At 33.3% G+C, this 24153-nt stretch overlaps 1 protein-coding gene across 1 annotated transcript in view; it reads left to right on the top strand.

Annotated features, from left to right (window-relative positions):
• Positions 1–24153, top strand: part of CCDC102B (coiled-coil domain containing 102B) — a 168055-nt gene that overhangs the window by 45341 nt on the left and 98561 nt on the right. Inside the window, exon 5 of the mRNA XM_069468615.1 lies at positions 11182–11391. Coding sequence (XP_069324716.1) covers positions 11182–11391 — 210 coding nt within the window. The remainder of the gene's footprint in view (positions 1–11181; positions 11392–24153) is intronic.

The following is a 24153-nucleotide window of genomic DNA, read 5'->3' as shown; positions in this document are numbered from 1 at the left end:
TTAAATGGCATCATATCCCATCAGTTCTACTGTTGTCAGACAACTAGGCTGTTTCCTGTCATTCATTACCATAAATGTCCTTGAAAAATATGCATATTTTATAGATAACACTTGAAATTAGGTCTTCTGAATGAATTTCTGAACAAAAATGAGAAAATGTATCTAAGACTATGAATATTTTTATGACACTTGAAATGTATCATTAAACTAATTTCAAAAAAATGTTATTCCCATTTGCATGTCATGGATCCATATATTAGTTTCAATACAACTTTTCTAACACCAGGTGACTCTATTATTAAAAAAGAGAAAGTGTATGTAGGGAGCAGGTGGCCTGCTGTTATAAGAAAAATTCCAAGCTTCTTATGTAAAATATTTTAATGTTATTAATATCTATTTGCCAAATTTGCATTGATGTAACTGCATGTAGCCATTGCCATTGTCATCATCAGTATCTGCCAGCTGATAGTATTAGTAAATAATATATTTAGTAAAGTCAGATATTCATGTATTTTTAACAGTTTTTTTTTTTTAGCATTCTGTCTTTAATCAAGTTATTGAATTAACAAGCAAGTGACCTGAAACTTCACCATCTATTTCCTTGTCTGAATGCATGAACAATAGTACCTATCTTATAAGCTCTAGGGAGGATTGAAAGAAATAATTTAAGCAAATAACTTAGGATAGTGCCTGTCTTATTGGATATTCTCAATAAATATTAAACATTACAATTAATAAAATGATATATGATAGCATAAATAATACAATCTGTTATGTTCATCTATGGTCTAGAGATGATGGAACTTCACATTTTAAAAAATGTCATGTTTCTAAATATTATAAACAAACATTACATTTTCAGCAAAGAGCCACCTATTAATTTTGGAAATAAATTATTTGCACATTAACAACAACCAAAAAGTGATCTTGAACCTATTGTCAAAATTAATTTGAAAGTGAAAGAAAATCTTCAGCTGGACTTTAAGTAACAATTTAAATTCTTTTATGGGCTTGAAAATATCTCAATATATTTTAAGAATAATTGAATCATTTTATGTGTCCAGTGCTTGTTTGTTTTTCAAGTAAAGTGAATGTACTTATTATTTTCCCCATAGAAATTCTTGTTCTAGAAAAAATTTCAGGTAGTTAATAATATATCTCAAAAGGATGACATTTAAATCCTGTCACTGCGTATAAACCATATTAACTAGTCAAAGGAATTCTTTATCATATCCTTTCAACTATCTTTCTTATTGGTACTGGTGTTTGTTTCTTGTATCTAGTTTGATGTTCACTCATTTTACATGATCCCAGCAAACTGGTTATATGCTCCTTTAATAATCTGCTCACAAGAGCTAGTCATTTTCCTGACATTTGGTGTTCAAGACTTTATTATTATTTTTTTGGTACCAGTGACTTTTATAAAGGTTATCCTCCAATCCTGACCACTGGGTTTTTTCAGCCTTTAGGTCGTAAACACTTTATATTATTATTCTACATTTCCTCTTCTTCTGAGAGTCAAACATCCTGACCTCCATGAAGGTTTTTCATCCTATATGCTATATTCAAGTTTAATAGAAAGAGTTGTCATTCTAACCTCCTCCTTTATTTGTCACTGTGACTGTACCTGGCAGGAGGTTCTTCCTTCTCTCATCTATTCTACTTTGTAGAGGTGAGGAGGTGGGGAAGTGGGGCCCTGAGGTGGAGAGTTGAGGTAAAAACAAATATATTAGGGAATTCAGAGGACATTTACCTGGTTCTAGACAGCAACCCCTTGAAATTTTCCTTAGAAATGTTTTTGAATTCTGGTCATAAATAATTATTGGAAACTTAAATTTCAAACGACACTCAAGTGTATACTTTGACCTTTATCAAATCGTTTGGGAAATTCTTTCCTCTACCATAAATGTCTAAGAACTTTTCAGTAAAAAGGTCAGATGAGTTGAAGATTCTTATGTCATCGATCCATAGGCATTGACATTTGTTTTTGAATTTGGACAAATGTTCATGTTGGACTTTGGCTCACTGACATATTTGAGTAATCGATCCTTTTAACTGACTCATGCTTGAGATATTTTTTTCCTCTCCTAGAAGAGAAAACTTAAACTACAGATGTAAAGCTGCACTTCAGTGCACCATTTAACATCACTTTCAAAACTAAAACAATATTTTTGTCCAGCATCCTAAACTTCTAAACTAACTGAATGAATAAAAACCTTGAAACACATTGAAATCTTTATGTATTTATAGTGTACAGTAGAAAAGCATGTTTTATCTAGAATATAATCTATCTATGCCAGAGTAAAAGTAAAATTCTTCAAGCAGGGGACTGGGAATGATGGTGAAAAGAGCCCATCCTACTATCATCCATTGGTCCCTGGACATATATATTCAGTGTACTGGGACACAGCCCCGATCATTGGCTGTTGGTCTAATGTATATGCTACAACCTGGAGGACAGTGTCCCACCTTGCTGAGTGTCTCCATCAAGTTGAAAGTCTTAACGCATTCTCTGACAAACCATTCTCATATTATCCAGCTTGCTGCTCACATGTGATTTGTTATTTGGAGGACTAGTAATGCACCCATTGTTTTACCTTCTTTGCTGTCAAATGTGTCCTAGGTTTTAGGTGATGTTTTTCAGGAATCTCTGTTGATGAAACACTCTGTAATCATTAGATCATGCATGATGCTGGCAGAGACAAGTAAAGAGAAGACAGACTTACATGCTGAGTGAAAATCTAAGTGCTTTCAATTCGAGTGAAATCTAAGTTCTGCTTCCTGAAAAAAAGGGTCTAATGAATTGAACTTGTTACCAAAAGGCAACCATTCTGATACTCATGGATCAGACATTCAGCAGAAGAATAGCTAAATGATCTTTGCTGAGAGGAAGACCATACCATTAGACTCATGCATGGCTTCCAACCCTAGAACTATGACAACTCTATTTATGACTGCTTATTCAAGCCCTGGACTGGTGGAAGACCAAAAAAGGTTTATAGTCACTGGAGGCATTAACCTGTCCATCTAGCTGCCAAATGCTTCTTCTGTGGTGGGAACTCTTCAATGACTATGATATGGAAGTCACAGATCCACCCCCTTTATGCCACTACCCATACATGCATCCCTATGCCTCTTGCACAGACCTCTTTGTCTTTAGTCTCTTGCTCTTGCTCTGTCAAGGCCACTGGAAGCAACAAAATGATTCATCCAATTCCTGTGGTTTGCATCTATCCTCATCTCAGGCCACTTGTATCGTCATTCACCATTAATGGCCAGGGTACTTCTCCAAGCACTGGGAAGATTTCTTCTCAATGCTGTCCTTCAGGGCCACACCTGAGTGGGCATGTAATAAATCAGCATCTATTTTCAGTTCATGACAACATATCAAGATGACTCACTCATGGATCATACCTGAGTACTTGTCCCTTTATATTAGCTCAATGAAAAGATACTGCCTATCAGGTCATGAGGTGTGAGCTGAGAGAGGGCTATCCATATAACATAGATACATAACTGGAGGGTTTAGTCTATCCATCTGTGTTACTTAATGTTTTTTTCTGGACCTGTTGGGCCTGATACTGAATATATCATTTTCATTTTATGAAGAATTGCTGTTAACTCTGCTCAATTTTATAACTTGGTGGATGTGTAATACTCAGATCATAATGGACAGCTCCAGACACATAGTCACTTAATATTCCATGGTCAGGAGTTCATTCTCTAGTAGGAGCTACTTTTAGCATATGAGAAGATGGTTTGCAAATAAAAAGTAGTTCACTTCTACAGATGTTATAGCCTTGTTGAAGAACCCTAGGAGTCTGTCCTGTGACTCTTCTGTTGGGGTTTGCCAAAGTCTCCACAATGCATTCTTACCTACCACATAGTCCAGTACTATTGGATTTGCTTGGTCAAGTGCTTTGAGCAGCAGAACAGCCTGTCCTTCAGCTTGAAACTGCTGCCATAGCCATATTTTGCTCTGTGTCTCACTAAAAATTTTATACTTTCAAGACACCCCATAAATGGGTCATAACATTATTTCCAAGTGTTATATAACCAGCCTCCAAAAAAAGGCTGTCCAAGTACTCTGCATTTTCCTTACTGCTATAACTTGTCCTTTACTTTAAAGGTGATTATTCTGTATGCTCCAGAAAATTGGGTCCCTAAAAATTTCACCAGAGTGGCAGAATCCTTCATCTGTGTATGGAAAATTTCCTACTCTCTAATGCAACTATGACTTATTAGGGCATCCAGAGCACTTGCCACTTGTTGTTCATCAAGTATAATTAGCATGGTGTCTTTAATGTAAAGGACCAATAAGATATTCTGAATATCATCACAACCTTTAAGGTCCACTAAGGATATTACATCCAGAAAGAGAGGCTGAGATTGGGCTACTATGTGATTACATTTATAATTGGCCTTCATCAGCCACTATTCCTGTGGTGTTTCTAAGGAGCATACAGATTGTATTTATATGATTTTTGAGGGTGGACACTCGTTTCTGTAGTCCCACTGGAATGGGATATTGTTTCAGGTGTTCAGGTGCATTCACTCAAATACACTCTTCCCAGGTTCCAGGGTCCCACTGCTTTCTTCTCAGGGCCCTGAATTAACATAGGAGACCTGTAAAGACTGAGTGTTCAGTCTCTGTGTGGCTCTTCCACACAGGATCAATTCCTGGGCTTGTGCATACTCAGTCTACTCTGTGGATTCAGGAAGTAAGAGCCTCTTTAAACACTGTCAGGGGCAACTTCTGGCTTTAACAGCATTCCTTGATTTGAAAATTGGCTGACCTGGTCTTGTCTGTCATTTTCTTTATGGCTTCCAAGTCATTTAGTAAAATCTATTAAGTCTCAAATCTGTATAATAACCATTGCCTCTGTATTATGTAAGTGCTGGAGCTACAGCATTAAACAGTTCCCCTTAAGTTCCAAGCTTCCCCTTCAACCTCATCCTAATTCACCTCCAGTGAGATGCATAGATTCTCTCTATGCATGGTGGTAATGGGGTCTTTGTTCTCATTTTACCATAAGGCATTAAAGTACCAGAACTGCATCCAGTAGATCTATTTTTTAGGACAAGTATTAATACATCTTTCTTAGTTTGATTATGTCAAGAAAATAGATTTCTTTCCTCTCTCCCTTTCAATTTCTTTGCCAGAGTCAACCATGTTTATCAATTTCTTTTTTGAATGCAATTATATCTTTAAGTTATGTCTTCATGCCCAACACATGCACTAATATTTATATTTTGATAAATGGATTTGCTTTTTATTTATTTAGTACTCAGAGCCAGAAAATTTTCTTAGGCAATATGCCTTAGCTCATGGCACACTATCACTATTGGTCTCTACAAAGTCACTCTCTTCTTTGCACTCATATATTCTTTCCTTGATTCATTCATTCATTTTCTATTTTCTCCATATCTCTCCCCCATACCATTCCCTACATAGGCAACTATTGCAATATGTTGCTTTTCCTTATAGATGTTCTTGAAAAATATATATTTTAAACATCAATAAATGTTAAACTCAACACTGTCTTTTATCTTTTAAGATTAATTCCTGTTGTAGTTGTACTGTTTGAACGTAAATTGTATTCACCATGACATCTCTCTTAAAGGCTTTAGCATGCATTTCCCTAGAATAAGGACATTTTTTCCTGCATTATTACAATGACTAAACTGAAGAAATTAATAAATTATTACCATCAATATCTAGTTAGCATTCAGATTCTATTTTTCCAAGAATATCTTTTATAGCTATTGTTTTAAAGCAGCATCGAATCTAGTTTTATTAACGCATCGAGTGTTACATCTTGTTAATCACCTTTTACTCTAGAATAGCTTCTCCCATCATTTCCCTATAAATTGATGTTTTAAACAATCAGATCTGGGTTTTGGTAGAATATGCCATATTCTGTATCTGTCTAATTGAGTGTTAATGGTATCCTTTATTTTTCTATGTCTTGTATTTCCTACAAACAAGAAGGTAGGCGTGGAATGTTTTTTATAAATGACCAAATTTTAATGTTAAAATTCTTGTGTAATTCTGGTAAGATTAACAAGAAAAACTAATTTTTATTCTTCACTATTTTCTTTTGAAGAGTTCATCAATATATCTCTTTTTCAAAATTCTCTCCCCCCAAAAAAGCAGATATTAGAAAAGCAACATATTTAAAACATAAAATAGTTATGCTAAGTCATTCTTAGCACGGATGTAAGGTATAAGGTGATGAGTTAGGGGTGCTCATTAATACGTTTGCCATGATTTCATTCTTTCTTTTAGCATCATTCTCTGGCTCTAATACACTTTACCATCTCTTTTCCATGAATTTTTCCCTGTAAGTTATGTGTAAACTTTTTTCTTCTTTACAATTCAATATTAATAATTAAATGTAACTTACTATTTTACTTGAACCATCAGAGTACTTACATAACTTGTAAGTAAAATGGTTGTTAATTCCTTAGAAAAAACAAACATATGGGTTAACACAAGTCATAGTCTCAGTAGAGCAGAAAACTGTGCTTTCGGCAGTGTCAGCACATTTGATGTTTTTTTGATAGAGAGCAATCAAAACCTCTGAGAAGACCTGTCTGGCAACTCTGGTGCCAAAACCTCTAAGAAGACCTGTCTGGCAACTCTGGTGCTTGAGGCAGTGTCAGCAGGTTTCTTTTCTGTTTTGTTTTTTTTGTTTTTTTTTTTTTTTGATAATGAGAACAATCAAAATCTCTGAGAAGACCTGTCTGGAAACTCTGGTGCCAAGAGAATTTATTTACTTTTTAAATTATTTTTAGGAGAGATTTTGGAAACAGAATGTTTACCCTTTATGCTTAATTACAATATTCTTATAATATATTCATTTTCCCAAAGTAGATCTTGTTAAGTGTTTTGTATTTGCATGTTTCTTCCTAGTAATAGAGTACACTTGAGGGTGTAGTTAGTGCCTGGTAAAATTAAGTCCTATTATAAATACCTAATATAAACCTCTGGTTTCTATTATCACTGGAACAAGATCCACATTTATGAGCTCCATTGTGTTTCACTTCTCAAATTCTGTAAAGTGTCACACTTTCCTGAGTTTATAAGAAATCCACTGTAGCATATCAATGTTTGGCAGGAGAGTTGCAGAAAAGCATCCTTTTTACTGTTTTAGTTTTAGCTCAAGGCTTTTTCTCTGGTTGTACTATAACACATTCACAAAACAATTCTCATATTTTGGGGATAAAAGCAGCATGTTTATTTGTATTTTATCTTAATAGTTCCTAGGGCATGTGTAGATGATTATTGACTTCTACATTGAAATGGAGAAAATATTTGGGTATTAAATTTTGTAAGACCATTAAGATTTTTTGAGACAGTGCCTGGCTTTTGCAAAATCAGGGTTCTAAGGTCTAAAATACCCACCTTTATTTCTGCAGTCTGTAAGTTTTCTCTACCACAGCATAATCAAAGACTTTATATGTCCCCTTTCTCTTGCCATTCTAATATACAACACTGACTTACTTAGACATAGACACACATTTAAAAAAAAAATTTGCTTACTTTGCTTTTGATTCACATTCAATCTGAGATATGCATTTTGGTTTCTCTCTTACATAACATCAGCATACATTTTCTTTCAAAACAGTGAAGGAATTTTTACTCTTAGAAATTCTCAAAAGATTTAAAATAAAATTAAAGTAACTAAAATATATGTGACATTGCACATACTAAAATCATTCATTGTGCTGTTGACTTTTGGTCAAAGAGGGACTAAGTTATCACTAGGCTATATTTAACTATGGACATATTGGACATAGACTTTCATTTAGAGGGGAGTTCCTGCAATTCTTATTTGTGTTTCTAGAACATGTTAGAAAAAGACTGTTAAAAGATCCAGGGTGTGACATCAATAATATGAACACATTTAATTTGAGTTGCCAGACTTTTGAATGTGATTCTACAGAAATTTCCTCTCATCTAAATTAATTTGCTGAGAGACAGAATAAAGAGGAAAAAAACTTCAAAATCTATCAAACCAAACAAAAACATAAACAAAACCATTGCTGGAGTACAATGCCATGGATTCAGAATGTGATAATTAATATTGCAAGAGGATATACATACATTTACCACTATCTTGTTAATTTGATGTGGGTGGGATGCATTCAGGAATGGGATCACAGAACTTCAGGTGACTTATGGCTTGGACTCTTTGCACACCTTGAGAGTTTCTTCTACCCTTGAAACCCCAGTTCACTCATGTATAACACATCCAAACTTGCTGAATTATTGTAAGGATAGGAAATCACTTATATAGCTTTTTACCAGGAACACATTAGGTTCTCAGGGAAGTATGGGCGACCATCTCCTACTGTGGGGAAACAACAAAGCTTCCTGCTGTTCTACATGTGGCTATCCAGTTTTCCCAGCACCATTTATTGAATGTGGCGTTAGAATTGAGATAGTGGTTACGCTTGAGGGGGGAGGTGGGAAGAAAGGGAGGAATAGTAAATGAGAAGGTCTTTCAGTGGTTTTGATTGAGGTGCTGATTATATGAGTAGGTTTAGTTTGCCAAAATTCTTTAAACTCGACACATTATTTGTGCACATGTTACACTTTTTAATAAAAGTTTACCTAAAATGAAAAAAATGTAAGATTTAGCATTTATTCATTCATAGCATCTACTACTTACTTAAAACTTTAGTCCTACCCATTATCAGTTATAAGGTAAGGTATTCAATCAATTTATTTAATTTTAGCAATTTATTTTAAACCCTACAACTTTACAAAGCTTTGACATAACATCATATTTGTCTTTGTCCAAAAATATATTTACTCTCTTAAAAATAATTTTTCATCACTAAGTTGCTGACTTTTTGTTGCAACTTTATTATTTTCATTCTGATAAGTGATACAGTGATAGAAAGTTTAAGCATTAATCTTAACAATGAAAGTAATGTAATGTTCTAAATTAGATTGTGAAATACTATTTTCACCTTATATCCCCAAACAGGCACCCCAAATGTCAAACCACATCATCTAATATTTGATCCCTTAGTTTATTACATTTAATTGGTAAATGAGGTCTAATGCCAAGAATGTAATTTTGGTTTTCTGCATTTTAGAAGCCAGAACATCTCTTAGATTTGGGAACAGAACATTTTCTACAATAATGATACAATTATATGGATATGAAAAAGCAGTTTTTAGACTTTTATATCAAAATTCATTTCAAAGGATAGTATTGAAGCCCAATATTTTTCTTAATGTTGACTGTGTTGGGACTTTTTTAGAATTTAAAATGTCACAGACACATAATTCATAACACTGTAATACTACACAATACATTGCAATCAAGCCATTTAAAACCAATAATGTAAAAAGAAGTAATTTACAGTTTTTATCCTTAACAAATAGTTTTAAAATGTCTCATATTTTAATCATCTTATATAGTTTACAAAGCATTTTGAATAGTTAGTCTCATTCAGTCTTTACAATACCACAAATTTGATAGGGCTGGTATTCTCATACTAATTTTACTACTAAGAAAACTTAGCAACGTAAAAAAAATAAGTGTCTTGTTCAGAATTAGTCAGTGAATAACTGATGGAACCGGGACTATATACTGGTAGTTTTTCTGTTGTGAAAACTTGCTTCACTGTACAGATTTGTGCAATAAATACATTGACTCATGTGCATATATATGCCCAAATACATGAGAGAAATACATATATAATTTTTTTTTCTGAAATTTATACCACCTCAGTATTTTTCCTCTAAGTAGCACATTGCTATGGAAAGTACTTTCCAATTAATTTGATTAATTTCACTTCTCAAAAACCCTATCAGATTAGAGAATAAATTGTCCACATTTATGAGAAGAAGTTACCTGACTAAACTTATCCAGAGAATAAACGGTGAAGTCAGGATTAGAATTCATAACTCTGAATTAGAATTTATTATAGAGCTAAAAAGTGACTAATAGTTTCTACCTACAATATCCAGAACAACAAAGAAAATCATAGCAGGCAAATATAATTTTACCTCATTATAATAATGAGCAAATATTCAGATGTAATAAAACTGCAGTAAATAAATATATTTGACATTGCCTTTTTAAACATGAAATATAAAAAAAGTTAAAATAATAAAAATTGACCAAGGGAGATATTAAAATTATCCTAAATCAACAAAATCAGAATTTCTAGAGGTGGTTTCTGGTCACTGGTAATTATAATATTTCCCCAAGTGAATCTAACATGCAGCCTTGGTTAAGAACCACAGGATGAGGGCAGAGGTCAGTAAACTTGTAAGGGGCCATGTAGTAAATATTTTAGGCTTTGCTAGACATATGGTCTCTGTCTTAACAGCACAACTTAGCCATTGTGAGTGAAAGCAGTCATAGACGAAGTGTGAACAAATGAGCATGACTGTTTTCCAGTACAACTTTATTTATTTATGGTATTCAAATTTGAATTTTATATAATGTTAATGTTCCCAAAAGAATATTTGTCCTTTGATTTCTGCTACCCATTAAAAAGTGAAAACCATTTATTATGGGACATACTAAAATAGGCAGACCAATTTTGGCCTGTGGGGCATGATTCACCAACCTCTGCTTCCTGCAAATTAAATCGGCCTCTCACCCTGTGCATTTGACTATATTTTGTAATAGTGTAATCATGGTATATATTATATTCTCTTGCATTCACTTGTCTTTACCCATAGTGCTAGCATAGTGCACAGTACGTGCAACCTGAAAGACAAAGAAATATATATATTTTTCTTCCCCAGATAAAAGAGTGAATACATGAACTATAACCAATGAAAATTTCTCTAGAAATGATTTTGTGTCTTTTCAACTGATACATGTTCATCAGTTGAGAGTGGATATTACTGCCAAAAAATCAGCAGTTTTGCACCTACACATTTATTTGACTACTATAATCCACATTAAGAGATAGTCACATGAACCAAGAGGAAAATTATGTTTATCTAAGATATGTTCTGGTCTTAGAACTTTTGTGTTGTTGTGAAGTTTTCAAACAAATAGAAATTTTCTTTTTATAATTATATAAATGGACATTTCCATGAACCTTGCTTAATGGGGCCTGTGTGCTGGATGCCTTACCTTTGGGGAATTACAAATGCTACATGCTGCTTTTTTTTTTATTTTTTGTATTTTCTGTGTTTAGCTAGAGAGATTGCAGGCTGAAAATGCCTTGGAGTGGGACAAGAAGGAAATACTTGAAACAGAAAAACAAGGTCTGGAGAGAGAAAATAGAAGGCTCAAGATCCAGGTAAAAGAAATGGAAGAGCTCCTGGATAGGAAAAATGGATTAAATGCAAGCTCTCAAGATCCTGATTTCAAGATTTCACAAATTGATCTGCAAGAGAAAAACAAGGTATGGTTGCTCCTTGGAGCACATGTTCTCTAACTGTGTATTCCCTACCAGCATCTAGGAGGATGCTCCCTTCACTTTCACACACCTCCAAATCTAAGTATTTCCTCTTGTGCTATCTAATAACTGGTGGAGCTTGCTCTTTGTTCCACTGTGATGCAAAATAATGTTGTTCATGCATCTGAAACAAAATGTGTCAAATTTGGGGTAAACATGTTAGAATATGACAAACCTTCAGTTTCAATATTTCCAAAAGGAAGGAAAAAAAAAAAAAGGAAGTAAGAAAGAGACATTTGTGGTTTTTGTTTCCTGTTATAGCTCTGTCTCAGCATTTTCCAAGCAATTGATCCTATTTTCAATAAACATATTTTTCCATTAATTTGAGCAGCTATTCCATAAGCATTTGTTGGTAGCTATGGTAAGTATCAGTGTAAACATTCAAATTCAGCCGAGGCTCATTGTCTTCTGGTTCTTTTTTATTTAGTCTCAGAACAATTATTTTTGAGTCTATTAAATGCATCATTTTTTCAAACAGCTTTTACAGGCAATGGTATTTGTTAAAACCAGGATTAAATTCAAAATTTGCCTTTGGGAAAATAAGGCTGTTTTGTATGTCTTATCCTCAAGCAATAGTTAATGCTGTAGATGGAATTTTATTTTTATAAATAGTTTACAGATTCTTAAATGTGCTTTTACTGGCTGACTTATAATTTGTGTGGTTAAGTGTCAGTACACTGTGAAATATATACATCTTTCTACTTTTTTCCATTAAAGTATATATGACATCTTAATGCACAATTCTATTTTTCACTCAATTGCTGTAACAGTTTGAAAAAGTAGATTTCATAAGTTCATATTTTTTAGTTATGTAAGTCATTTAAACTCTAGAACTCTAGAAGCTAAATGGACAGAAAAATTGAATTCCATATCACTTTATTATTTTGTGATTCTAGGGATTTATTGCAAATGCAAGATTAATTGCATTAGTGTTTTATGACTTGGCAATGCAAATATCTAAAGTTAAATGTTATAGTCAGTGATTATAATTTCCTATCATACAGATTCATAAACCATCTATAATAGTGTGTTTGATTCTGACAAATGTACAACTGATAAATCCATAGAAAACTTTCTTTGGAGATTTCTACATCTAAAAGCACAGAATTATCTCAATTATGGAATCCAGTTTGATTATAAAAATACCTCTTTCTATTTGATTCATTTGAACAAGACAAGTATTTATTTATGTTATGCTCTGTGTCAGTCACGGATCTAGATGCTGGTAATGAGAAGATTAAAGAATCATTATTCCTGCCCAGCATGGGCTTAGAGTCTGTGTAAGAAGACAAACACATACATTATTATCAAAAAAAAAATAGTAAGGATTGCTAAGACTGAAGTGGAATGAGAACAACAATGAAGAAGTAATTCACTTTATTTAATTTTGACACTTTTCCAGTTAAATTAAAATGTCATAATATAAAGTATGTCAGGAAAAACGAGGGTTGATTTGGGCCTGTTTGGAGCTGGCATATGTACCAATTGGTATGACCTATCATCAGGGTACACTGAGACCAGACCTGGGCTCTTTGAGACCAATGTAGTTCTTCAGCTTAGGACTAGGCAGAACTTGGAGAGTGGGATGATTCTGAAAGGTCTGCGGTATGCTTATTGCATAGAAGACTATAGGTTTCTTTAAGTATAAATCATATTTTGATGGTGGGGGTAGTGTTGGTGATTTTTACTCTCTTCTTTAATAATTCAGACTCACTACTGAAACCCAAATAATTACTTATTACGGAACAGTTGTAGGTCAAAAATCCTTAGTGCAACAGAGACCCTCACAGAATCTCAAAATGTCAAGATTCTGATACCCTCAAATGCCAAATGAATCAGAGCTGTGTATAGAACATGTCAAAGGCCAGAGAGTAATGTAGATTTGTTCATAATAACAAAACCATATTGTAGTTTTAACATTACTTCAATAAGGATTAATTTATGTGTATATAAGTATATATGAGTATCATATCTATTTATATATAAATACCATATATGAATGAGTAGCATGTATACATATATGTATGAATACTACATATATATGTATGTAGGTACTATATATGACTACCACATATATGTATGTAGATAGGTACAATATGTGAGTACCACATATATATGTATATAGGTCTCACATTTGAGTACCACATACATATTTATATATTTGTATATAAGTACCATATATGAATATCATGTCTGCATTTGTATTTAGGTACAATATATGACTACCAAATAAATATATTACCACACATATATGTATATAAGTACCATATATGAGTATCGTGTCTACATATGTATAGACAACCCATATATGTCTGCGGCATTGGAAATAGATGGTAAGGGATGGTGCTGCAAACACCCCACAATTATTAGTCTCTAAAAGAAATGTAAGATCTCTTACCGCATGACATTTGCATCGAATCATATTTACCATCTGTTTATGGCAGACACAAAACTACCTGCTACTCATAGAAATCCCCACATCAATAGATTTTTAAAATATCTTGGGTTTTAATAATCTTCTTGTTCAATAAAATTTGTATAAATCCCTATTAATTCAAGGAGAGAGGACTTTTCATATGGTTTTGCATTTGCTTTTTTGACTTTAGTGTTTTAGGGAATACATTTTTAAAGAAAATGGCTTTCAATTTGAAATTGCACTATTAATCCAAAAACAAAGAATATCCTTCACGTGAGTGATCTAATAACATTAATCTCCACCTAGTATTTGCTTTTATATACTATGTTTAAGAATATGTGCACATCAATCTTTTACAGCTTAAAAAAAATTCAGTAGTAAGCTTGAACTTTTTTGTGGACAGATTGGAAAATTACCACTCTGTGCTATTTTTAAAGCATAAACCACTATCATAGACTTTTCTAGAACAACCTTTGCATGCAAATCTTCCTATTTTTCAATGCTTTTGAAAATAGTGGCACTGTTCCTTGGTTCCATGGCATCAGCATAACTGACAAAACGACATCAGACAATAGAATTTCAGTAGCAGTACTGAGTGCTCTTCTCAGATTGAAGCCTGCATTTTAAATGATGGAAAAGATGTTTGAGAACTAGCTTGGTGAAAACATCAGCAAATCAAAGTGTATGTTTTAAGCAGGAGAAATGAAGCTACATTTGAAAAACTGATTCTACAGCCAAGAGTAAATTATATTGGTTATGCTTGTTGATTAGAATGTATATTTTCATCTACCCTTTTTTATCCACCCTTTTATAAAAAATCCACCTATTCTTATGAATATGCAGATATTTAAATATTGGAATAATTGATATGATTACATATTTTTAAAAAACATTTTCAATACACTCAGAAAATTTGAATTCAATAATCTGAACTATTTGCTATAAAACGTTTTTAGTTTTCTTTTACAAGACCAAGGTAGCTAAAAAATCTAAGTGTATTAAAAATTATTGTGTTATCAAAAGTGGGGTGTACATGTCACACTGTGATGTGGAAAGAAACTAGTAATACATTTTTGGCTGTTGTTGTTAGAAAATCCATCTTGTAGTTTATAATATATATTAGTAGAATAGCATATCTATATAACATAATTAAGTTAGTATATTTTAGAAGGTAATTTAAAATGGGTAAACTCATAACTTTATGCAAACGTAAAATGAATACATGTCAACTATTTTATTTTACCCATTAATTAATGAAAGAAACCGGTAAGATATCACAGCCAGTTCAAAGGAGAATCTAAATATCAGACAATGAGGCACCCAGGAATGTTGAAATGAATGCCCTTAGTAGATACAAAACTGGCTCTTCCACAGTGAGTAGGAAAATAAACTACATTGTCGGCCGGGCGCGGTGGCTCACGCCTGTAATCCTAGCACTCTGGGAGGCCGAGGCGGGTGGATTGCTCAAGGTCAGGAGTTCGAGACCAGCCTGAGCGAGACCCCGTCTCTACTAAAAAAAATAGAAAGACATTATATGGACAACTAAAAATCTATATAGAAAAAATTAGCCGGGCATAGTGGCGCATGCCTGTAGTCCCAGCTACTTGGGAGGCTGAGGCAGTAGGATCGCTTAAGCCCAGGAGTCTGAGGTTGCTGTGAGCTAAGCTGACGCCACGGCACTCACTCTAGCCTGGGCAACAAAGTGAGACTCTGTCTCAACAAAAAAAAAAAAAAATAAAATAAACTACATTGTCACCAGATGAAATTCTCCCACCTGTTTATGGGCAAGAATCATTTATATTGCTATGGATTATCTACAAATTACAGAGTTGTGTATAAAATAGCTTAAAGATATTAAAAGTTGCAGGATCCTACAGATTCAGATAATCTTACCTGGAGTAATGTGTTAGACACAACTACCAGGAATATCTGTTGATCCTTTCAAAGTCTTTCCCAATTTTCCCTGACAATATAAATTATTTGATGTGCATGTTAGTAACTCTTTACATACAAATACATCAACAAACACTTGGAGAGTGTTATTCTAGATTAGGGGCAGTCAAACTTTTTCTGTAAAGGTCAAGATTGTAAACATATTCAGCTATTTTAAACCCCTTGTCTCTGTTGCACATTTAAAAAATTTTAGAAGCCTTTAAAAATGTAGCAAATATTTTTAGTTCATAGTGGTACACAAGCAGGTTTGTTGCTGGATGTGGCTCCTGAGTCATAGTTTGGGGTTCCTGGGCTGAAATGTATGGAAGGGACCAAGAAGAAAAATGTGACAGGGCCAAGTACAGGGTGTTGAATGACAACAGCACCTCTCCCCAGCTAGAGATCAGTGCCCAGAAGGCATTCATATTGTTCTGGCCACACAGAATCTGCTAGGATGAATATTCCACTTGAGTTTATAATATGGTCTAGACAGTCTACACTAAACAATGGTAATCATTTTACAACAGTCAGCAAAGCCTCACTTCCTCTGTTCCTCGGCAAGATTTCCCTGTCAATGATTATACCAGACTCTATTTATTTATCTTATCGCTTTATGGAACCAATTCTGTCTTACTAATTTTGGGGACTTCATTGCCACCTTCTGTGTATATAGCAGGGGTACAACAAACACTTGTTGAATAAAAGCAAGTTGACCATGAAACATCATTTTTTTAACATGAAATATGTAGATGCTTATGCTATATTTCTGCTGAAGATTTCAGCACAATTTGAGGGCACAACTGGTTGGTCTTTAAAATACAACTGATCAGTAGACATTTCTCAAATGGCCCTCTTGTTTTTTGGAGAAAAAAATCTGAATTCCCTAGCATTATCATTCAAAAACTAGAAAAATTGTGGTTTGAAAAAAGAGAGCAGTAAAAAATTAGAGTATTAGAAGTTTTTGTTTGAAATCAACCCACTAGACACAAAAGTAATTCTGAGTTTAGCTTATATTAATATTTGTTCTTAGCTTTAGTGGAGAGAGGTACATATTTAATAACCATTTAAAGGTTATTAAATATTAATCATAAACAGAAACTATGTCAAAGGTCTGAATTTTATTGAGATTAAAAATAAACATTCTGATGATAGGAAATAGTCCTATTCAGGAATTATGTATTACATCATCATCTATTTAGAACAAGCAAAAAAAAAAAAATAAACCACTAGATTTTCTTTAAGTTAAAAAGTTGTATACAATAAATGCTACTATGTTATTTTATCTAAGATTCATTATCTAGAACTAGCCATAATATTATATTATTATACTATTTGAAAGATTTCTGTTTTTTGTTAGTCATTTTACATAATATTTGGTTCAGGAGAGTTTTTTAAACTTGAGTCAAAATAAAGAAAGTTTTACACTAAGATTAAAAGGTGTAAGTGAATTTTTAACACTGAAAAGAATCTCCTCTAATATAATACATCTCCTCTAGTATGGATGAAATAAATGAATGAAAAATGGGAAATAATTTATGATATTTATACTAAAAATTAAAATAATGATTATAATTGATCCTGAACTATTTTAAAAAGTGTTTAGTGAGAACATCCTAAAGTTAATGAAGCTCAAAACTAAGAGACTACCTGGTGGCACCATTCTCATGAAGCCTGCTACTATCCTCCCCAGTTCCCTTTTAGTTTTTAGACTTTGACTTCTTTTGCTTCTTTAGAAAAGCCTTTCCTGATTTACCTGACTATATATATCAAATAGCTCTTGCAGTTTGGGAAATTGCTTAGTTGTTGGTGAGATCATTCGTTTAGTAACTCTATGCATGTGACTAGGAGATTGATGAGGGATTGCCTCTCTTTTGCTAACTGATATATCCCTACAACCTAGTATGCTTCCTTTCTCATACTAGGCCTTGAAAACATTAATGAAAGGAATGAATGTAAAAAAAAGAATGGGGGGATATGTAGTATAATATAAACAATAATTTGTCCACGAGTCTTAATATTAGAAAATTAAGAGTGAATTGTTAGTTTTCATAGATGCATTAATAGAGAGAAAATTAGACTCTAGAAGTCAGTATGAAGAGATATCTAATATTAAGATACAAGGGAGACACAGACAGAAAGGAGTTTCAAGAAAAAAGTGTAATCCTTAAGTTAAAGAAAAAACATCTTCTCCAGGGTTTGAGAAAAAGAAAAATAGCTGTAGGTATCTTGCTGATCTTGAACCTTTCTTATGCTCTTACCCTTCCCTTTTCTCCCTTTGGTTCATGTCTTTGAAAGTTCAGGAAGACAGAGAAAAGATATGAGAAGACATGTGGGAGGAAGGTAAATGAAAAGTGGGGTTTGTACCCACTATAAAGGGAGAAGACATGATAACTGAAGAGAACAAACACATGAACCTTAATATTTATCAAGGCAAGTCCTGATTCTGCTATAACGGAGAAAAGTAAAATTGAAATTCCCAGCCATTATTTTTTATATGATTATCTATCATATAAATGCTGATTTGCTTCACCCAACGTACGGCATAGATTCTTGTTTGTAATGACTTTATTCTTCTATTGATATGCAGTCTATGTATTTTCTATTGCAAACAATACTTTTTCAAATGAAAAGTTATTGGGAAAAGTGGCTCATATTCTTTTGGGTAAAGCCCCTTGAAGTAGTCAGCACGCCTCTGTTGAAGTGTTTTGGAAGCTTGTTTTTCCTAAATCATTTTGTCAATGGAATCCCTTCATTCAGCTCACACAATGGGTCACTTTCCGAAAGCTGTTGTGACAGGGCAGTAATTGATGTGTCTCAGGAAAATGAAGAATTAATCTAAAAGTTGAAAGGCCATCAAAGTCAATTCCTAATGAATCTGCATTACTGACAGTGGTCCAGATTCAAGGAATGGAATTATGTTTATTTTGTTTAGTAACTTTGGCTTCAGAAATATTTTATTTTCATTCAGTGGTTTAGCATGCAAACTTATGGATTGGTTGTTTTCCCTGTTTATGATTTTTCTTCCAAATCCTACTGTTACTCATAAAATCATTAGCTTAGGAATAAACAATAATCACATACATTTTTGCTGTTGTAAAATAGAAATTATTTAACACATTGACTGCCATACTAGAAAAAAATATTTCCTTGGGGCCACAGTGTTTTATTATGAAAATAGAATAAAAACTTCAAAAAAAGATCCTTTCTAGTTTAATGAAAACTTTGTTATTTTTTATTGTTCTCTATGCATGATGTATGAAATTAAATTGTCAACATTAATCGTAACAATAAGAACATCAACAAGGAAAGATGAACAAAAGAAAAATTAAAGCAATTAGTTGTAGGTAGGAATACATCATGGGATCTGTTTTTAAAAGCTCTTTTTAAAAAGATCCTAAACAGCTATTTTCCTTTCATAACAGTTATTTCTATCAATATTTTTTCCAGATGTTAAAGAAAGTTCTAGATTTACTGGTCTAATCATTTCTATATAGAATTACCAAAAAAAGTTGGTTATGATGGAGTCAGATTCTACCAAGAAGTATTTTAACACATTTTCATTCAAAAGGTAAAAGCATATACACTTGAGTAAATGTTAGATGTGGAGGCATCTCAAATGATTTTGTCAGCAAGGGGATGTCACCAATAGGAAATAACATTGTGGATGAAAAATCTCTGACTCAAAGTCTACAAAATATAATATCTAGGTTTGTTGTTTTTTTTTTTTTTTTTTTTTGCTTTATTAAATAAGACCTAATTGCAGAAATCCCAGAAAAAAAGTCCTTGAGGGGATGCTGGTAAGTAGATTATTTTCTGTAAAATGTTTTATTTAAAAGATAGGGAAATGGAAATGGACGGTAACCTTCCTTAGGATCTTTAGATAGCACTACAGTGGAATTGGCAGACATATGACTAGAATTAAATTAACTTGCCTGAGATCTAGTTCATCATGGTAACAAGACTTATTAAGGCATTACAGAATGATGTAATTTTATATTGTCCTCCAAAGTTATAAAGTTTTAGGAATGACCACAGAAAATATAAGAGGACCATGAGTCATGAAGAGTGTCTGGACTGATACACGTAGGTACAGTGTATGTGGAAGGCAAATGGAATATATGGCTCCCAAAAAATCAAGTTGCCTTCTACCTAGAAGTAAAGTGGGAAAACAAGACCAGTTCCACTGTAGAAATAATTAAAGCTTAGTACTAAAATTTCAAGAATTTTGAAAACAATGCATGAAGTTAACAATTGGCTCTTCATCCAAATTATGTTGTTTTTAGTGCTGTCTTTGGCGTCCTCAAAACTCTTTCTTCTTCAGCCATTACATTCACTTTGAGCCAGGATGGGCACTGTGGCATGAGAACCAATGGCTAAGATTTTGAGAGTTTGGAGATAAAAAATGAAAATTAGCTCTAAGAACCAAAATGTCAGCATAAACTTATATAGTAATTTAACTTAATACATTTTGGTTTTGTCAAAGCTGTTACTGAACTCAAAAAAATATTTTGTAAATCTCTACAAGAACAATAGTATGACATAAACCCAAATCACCATATTTTTCTTTGCATGCACAAAGCAGTCCATTAATCTCATTTACTTACTTCATGTGTCTACTTGGTTAAGTTCAATTTTGCAATTTGGTCCTGGAGAGAAGGACTTCTTCTACAAGTTAAGTTAATTGTCCTACACAGTGGCAGTTCTAAGTTAGACAAAAGCAGCAGATAACTGATTCTATTAAAAATAAAACTTTGTTACAGTACTATATTTTGATAATCAGTAAAACACTACTCCCTAACTACTGCTTTTAGATATAAAGGAAAACATGTATTAAAGCATTTAAGCTCTGTTTAATGCTTTGCACTCACCTAGCAATCTAGCCCCCTGGTTCTCAAAATGTGGTGTCTAAACCAGCAGCATCAGCAAATGCAGGTTCTCAGGCTCCACCCTTGACCTACTGAATCAGGAACTTTAGGTGTGGGGCCTAGAAATCTGTTTTAACAAGCACTTCAGGTGGAATCTGTCACCATTTAGAAATTGAAAACTACTAATCTAGCCTTTATACTTGCTATGAACTTATTTATATGATGACAGTGTCTTGAATGTGCTGTTAGTATACATTCTTTTCAACCATTGTTTTAGTTGTTATTTTATTATCCAATAAAAGTGGCAAACTGTAAATGTATGGTTTAACTTATATGTAACAGGGAAATGGGACCAGAGGCTGGAAAACAAAAAAACGAATCTCTTATCATAGATCCATACTTAATATTTGAGTGATTTGGGCCAAGGAATACTCTGTAATGCACTTCAATTTTGTAATTTTTGAAAGAAGAGTTTGGAATAAATAGCTAAGATCCCTCCAGGCCCAAAATTCCACAATCCCATTATGCTTTCCAAAATTGAGCTATAGAATTTAGGTAAATGTCACTAATTTGGGTCCATGAGTACAGTGTATTACTTCCTCAGAATTTCAGTTTATTTTTATTAAAATGGCTATTGGCTTCTGATATAGCTTAGTGTACTCTTTCCACTTGCTGTATTTATTTCTTTTTAATTCACAAAGTTGAATTTAATATGTTCTTGACATAATTGAGAGATTTTTCATTTCACATTTCTCTGGTACTGGCCATTGCTTTCTGTTTCCCCTTCATTTTATTATGCTTAATTTAATGCTATTTAAATACCCACAGCATTGGCAGCCTTTCTAATTCTCTCTAGATTATAGGAAAACAGAGGAGAGGAAGCATCAATATATCAGTAACTAGCAAGATTCATCTCTTTGCTTTTTAACTAACTTTGATTTCATTTTCTATTACATGGCTCCTTTGTGTGTGTGTGAGGGTGGTTCTACTTTAACGCAAGGTGAATAGGAAGTCAATAAAGTTAAAGAAAGTGTAATTATAAATCACATTTATATTTCACATTCAGTTCCTCTTCTATTATTCTGAAATCATATTACTCTATGTGCTTCCAGTAGAAGAATGAATTTAAATAGAGACAGTGTGCTTTCATTAGATATTCTTATCTCCTGCAGTGGTATTTTTTGAAGTCAGATCATGGTCCTATCTCTACCAGATAGGGAGCTTTCTAAAATTAAAATTCTGAATTAGTAGGGATGTAACTTGGCACCTAGGAGTATATATGTTTTAAAACAAATACATAGGTGAATTTTATGTGCAATAAAATTTGGAAAACCACAAGTCAACACCAACGTCCTCAATATACATTATAATACCCTTTGCAATAACTATAAATGATTTTAGGTTACAGCAGGTCCTCGAATAATGTCATTTTGTTATAATGTTGATGAGAAAAAAGTTGACTCCTGGACGGGGTCACTGTGTGGAGTGTGGAGTTTGCATACTCTCCCCTCCTCTACACAGGTTTCTCCCCTACATCCCAAAGCTGTGCATGTTAGGTTGGTTGGTGTGTCTAAACCATCCCAGTCTGAGTGAGTGCTGGTGAGTGTGTGAGTGTTCCCTCTAAGGGAAGGGCATTCTGGCCAGAGTTTGTTGGTTCCCGCCTTGTGCCCTTAGCTGTCAGGATAGGCTCCAGCCACCCACAATTCTGAACTGGAATAAGACGGTTGGAAAATAAATGAATGAATGAATACAAATTATTGTAAAATAAAAATTCATAAAGTATAGGATAAACATGTAGGTGCACTGCAATAAATTATGCCGTATAAAAGCACTCCACAAGCCCGCCATATTTGTGATTGTTTCCAAACTGCAGGGTAGCAGGAGGTGCTCTTTACAATTTTCACTTTGCAAACATTTATTCCTTGATTTAACCCTTCACCAGTATGACTACTGTCGCTAACTGATTCATCAAAAATTGGGCAAATAATTGTCTTTCTTGTTTTTATTAATCTTTCTTAAATGTGCGTATAGCTCATATTTGTTTTGGGTCTTTATGTAGAAGTTTGGTGATGTTTTTGTGGCCAGAAATATGCTGTTTATATCAATGAGCCTATGTTAAAATTGGTTTCATTATACTTTGTTTCAATTAAGTCATAGTTTTTAAGAACCCATCCAGGATCGGTTCTTACTATATTTCTGATTTGGCATTATTAAATAGTGTGTGTGGTGTGTGTGTTTGTGCTGCTTTAGGAAGGACAGTGATTGTGATGCATACCTTTTATTAATGGCAATCTCAGATGATATATTTTCAAGAATATTTTATATACTTTCTAGTTATATTTAAATAGATATTACAAATAAAGTATATTTTCCAATCTGCTGCACTCATATTTGAAACTCTGGTTCTCTTTGCACTGGAGGCAAGTTGGTGGCTGTTTAGTGGCATTGTCCTTGATGGTGTCTGGGAAGAGTAGTGAAATGTGATAAATATACCAACCCAAGGTGAGGCAGGTGTGGAGAGTAGTAACATATGGACAAATAATTAACTGGCTGAGTCTGTACTGAAAGAATAATTCCACCTTAAGCCAGTTAAAATTAATTATTCTACCTTACCTTATGCCAGACAGAATTAATTCAGTTTTTCCCAAATAAAAGGTTTATTTGGCACAATTTGGGTGGATGTATGAATAGTTGAAGTGTTTTTTACTCATATTAATAAATATCTCATAATTATACTTTACCTTTTGGCTGTATATACAATATAGAAAAAAAGACATAAAATATGAGTTCACAAATTTTTAAAACCCAAATTTGTCTTTTTCTCCATAGAATTAGTTGAGTCTTACTGTTTTCTAGTTTTATTTGAATAAGTTATTACTTTTTAGCCCAACTTGTACTGTATGAGCAATGCCTCTCTCATTCTTCCTTTGTATTAGATTTGTCTTGTCCACATTTTGCTTATTAGGCATGCAGTCCATTTTAAAAAATCAATTTCAGTCAGATTTTAGCTTTAATAGTTGTAAAGGAAGTATGGATAAAGGTTTTTTTTCAAACTGAGGTAAAAGGATTTTCATTTTTTTCCTATGATGTACAGGCAATATGAGTTTGCAAATGTTGCAGTCCATCTCCTTACATATTTCCCATTAATTTCTACCATATGAACAAACGAAGAATAAGACATAATTTTATAAAAGGTGCAAGTTATCTCATCTATTGTAGGTAGAAAAGATTTCATGTAAATTCAGGTAGCATCATTCTTTCATTTGTTTATTAATTTATTCAACAAATATTTCCTTAATACTGAATCACTCAGAGTTTGGTTGCAGAAAACAGAGCAAACATATATGACAGAAACATATAAAATACCAGGAATTGGATGATTTGGAAGGCCTGGGGGACCCAAGTCCTCATTGGGCATGTTGGCATGACTCCCAGTGGACTATCTTGAGTGGGCCTGAAGAATGGGTAGCTTCTGGAAAACAGCAGGAAGATACA

Source organism: Eulemur rufifrons, chromosome 5 (genome assembly GCF_041146395.1).
Source record: "Eulemur rufifrons isolate Redbay chromosome 5, OSU_ERuf_1, whole genome shotgun sequence".
Classification (NCBI taxonomy): Eukaryota; Metazoa; Chordata; class Mammalia; order Primates; family Lemuridae; genus Eulemur; species Eulemur rufifrons.
Note: the sequence above shows the minus strand (reverse complement) of the source record. Positions and strands in the feature narration are given on the sequence as shown.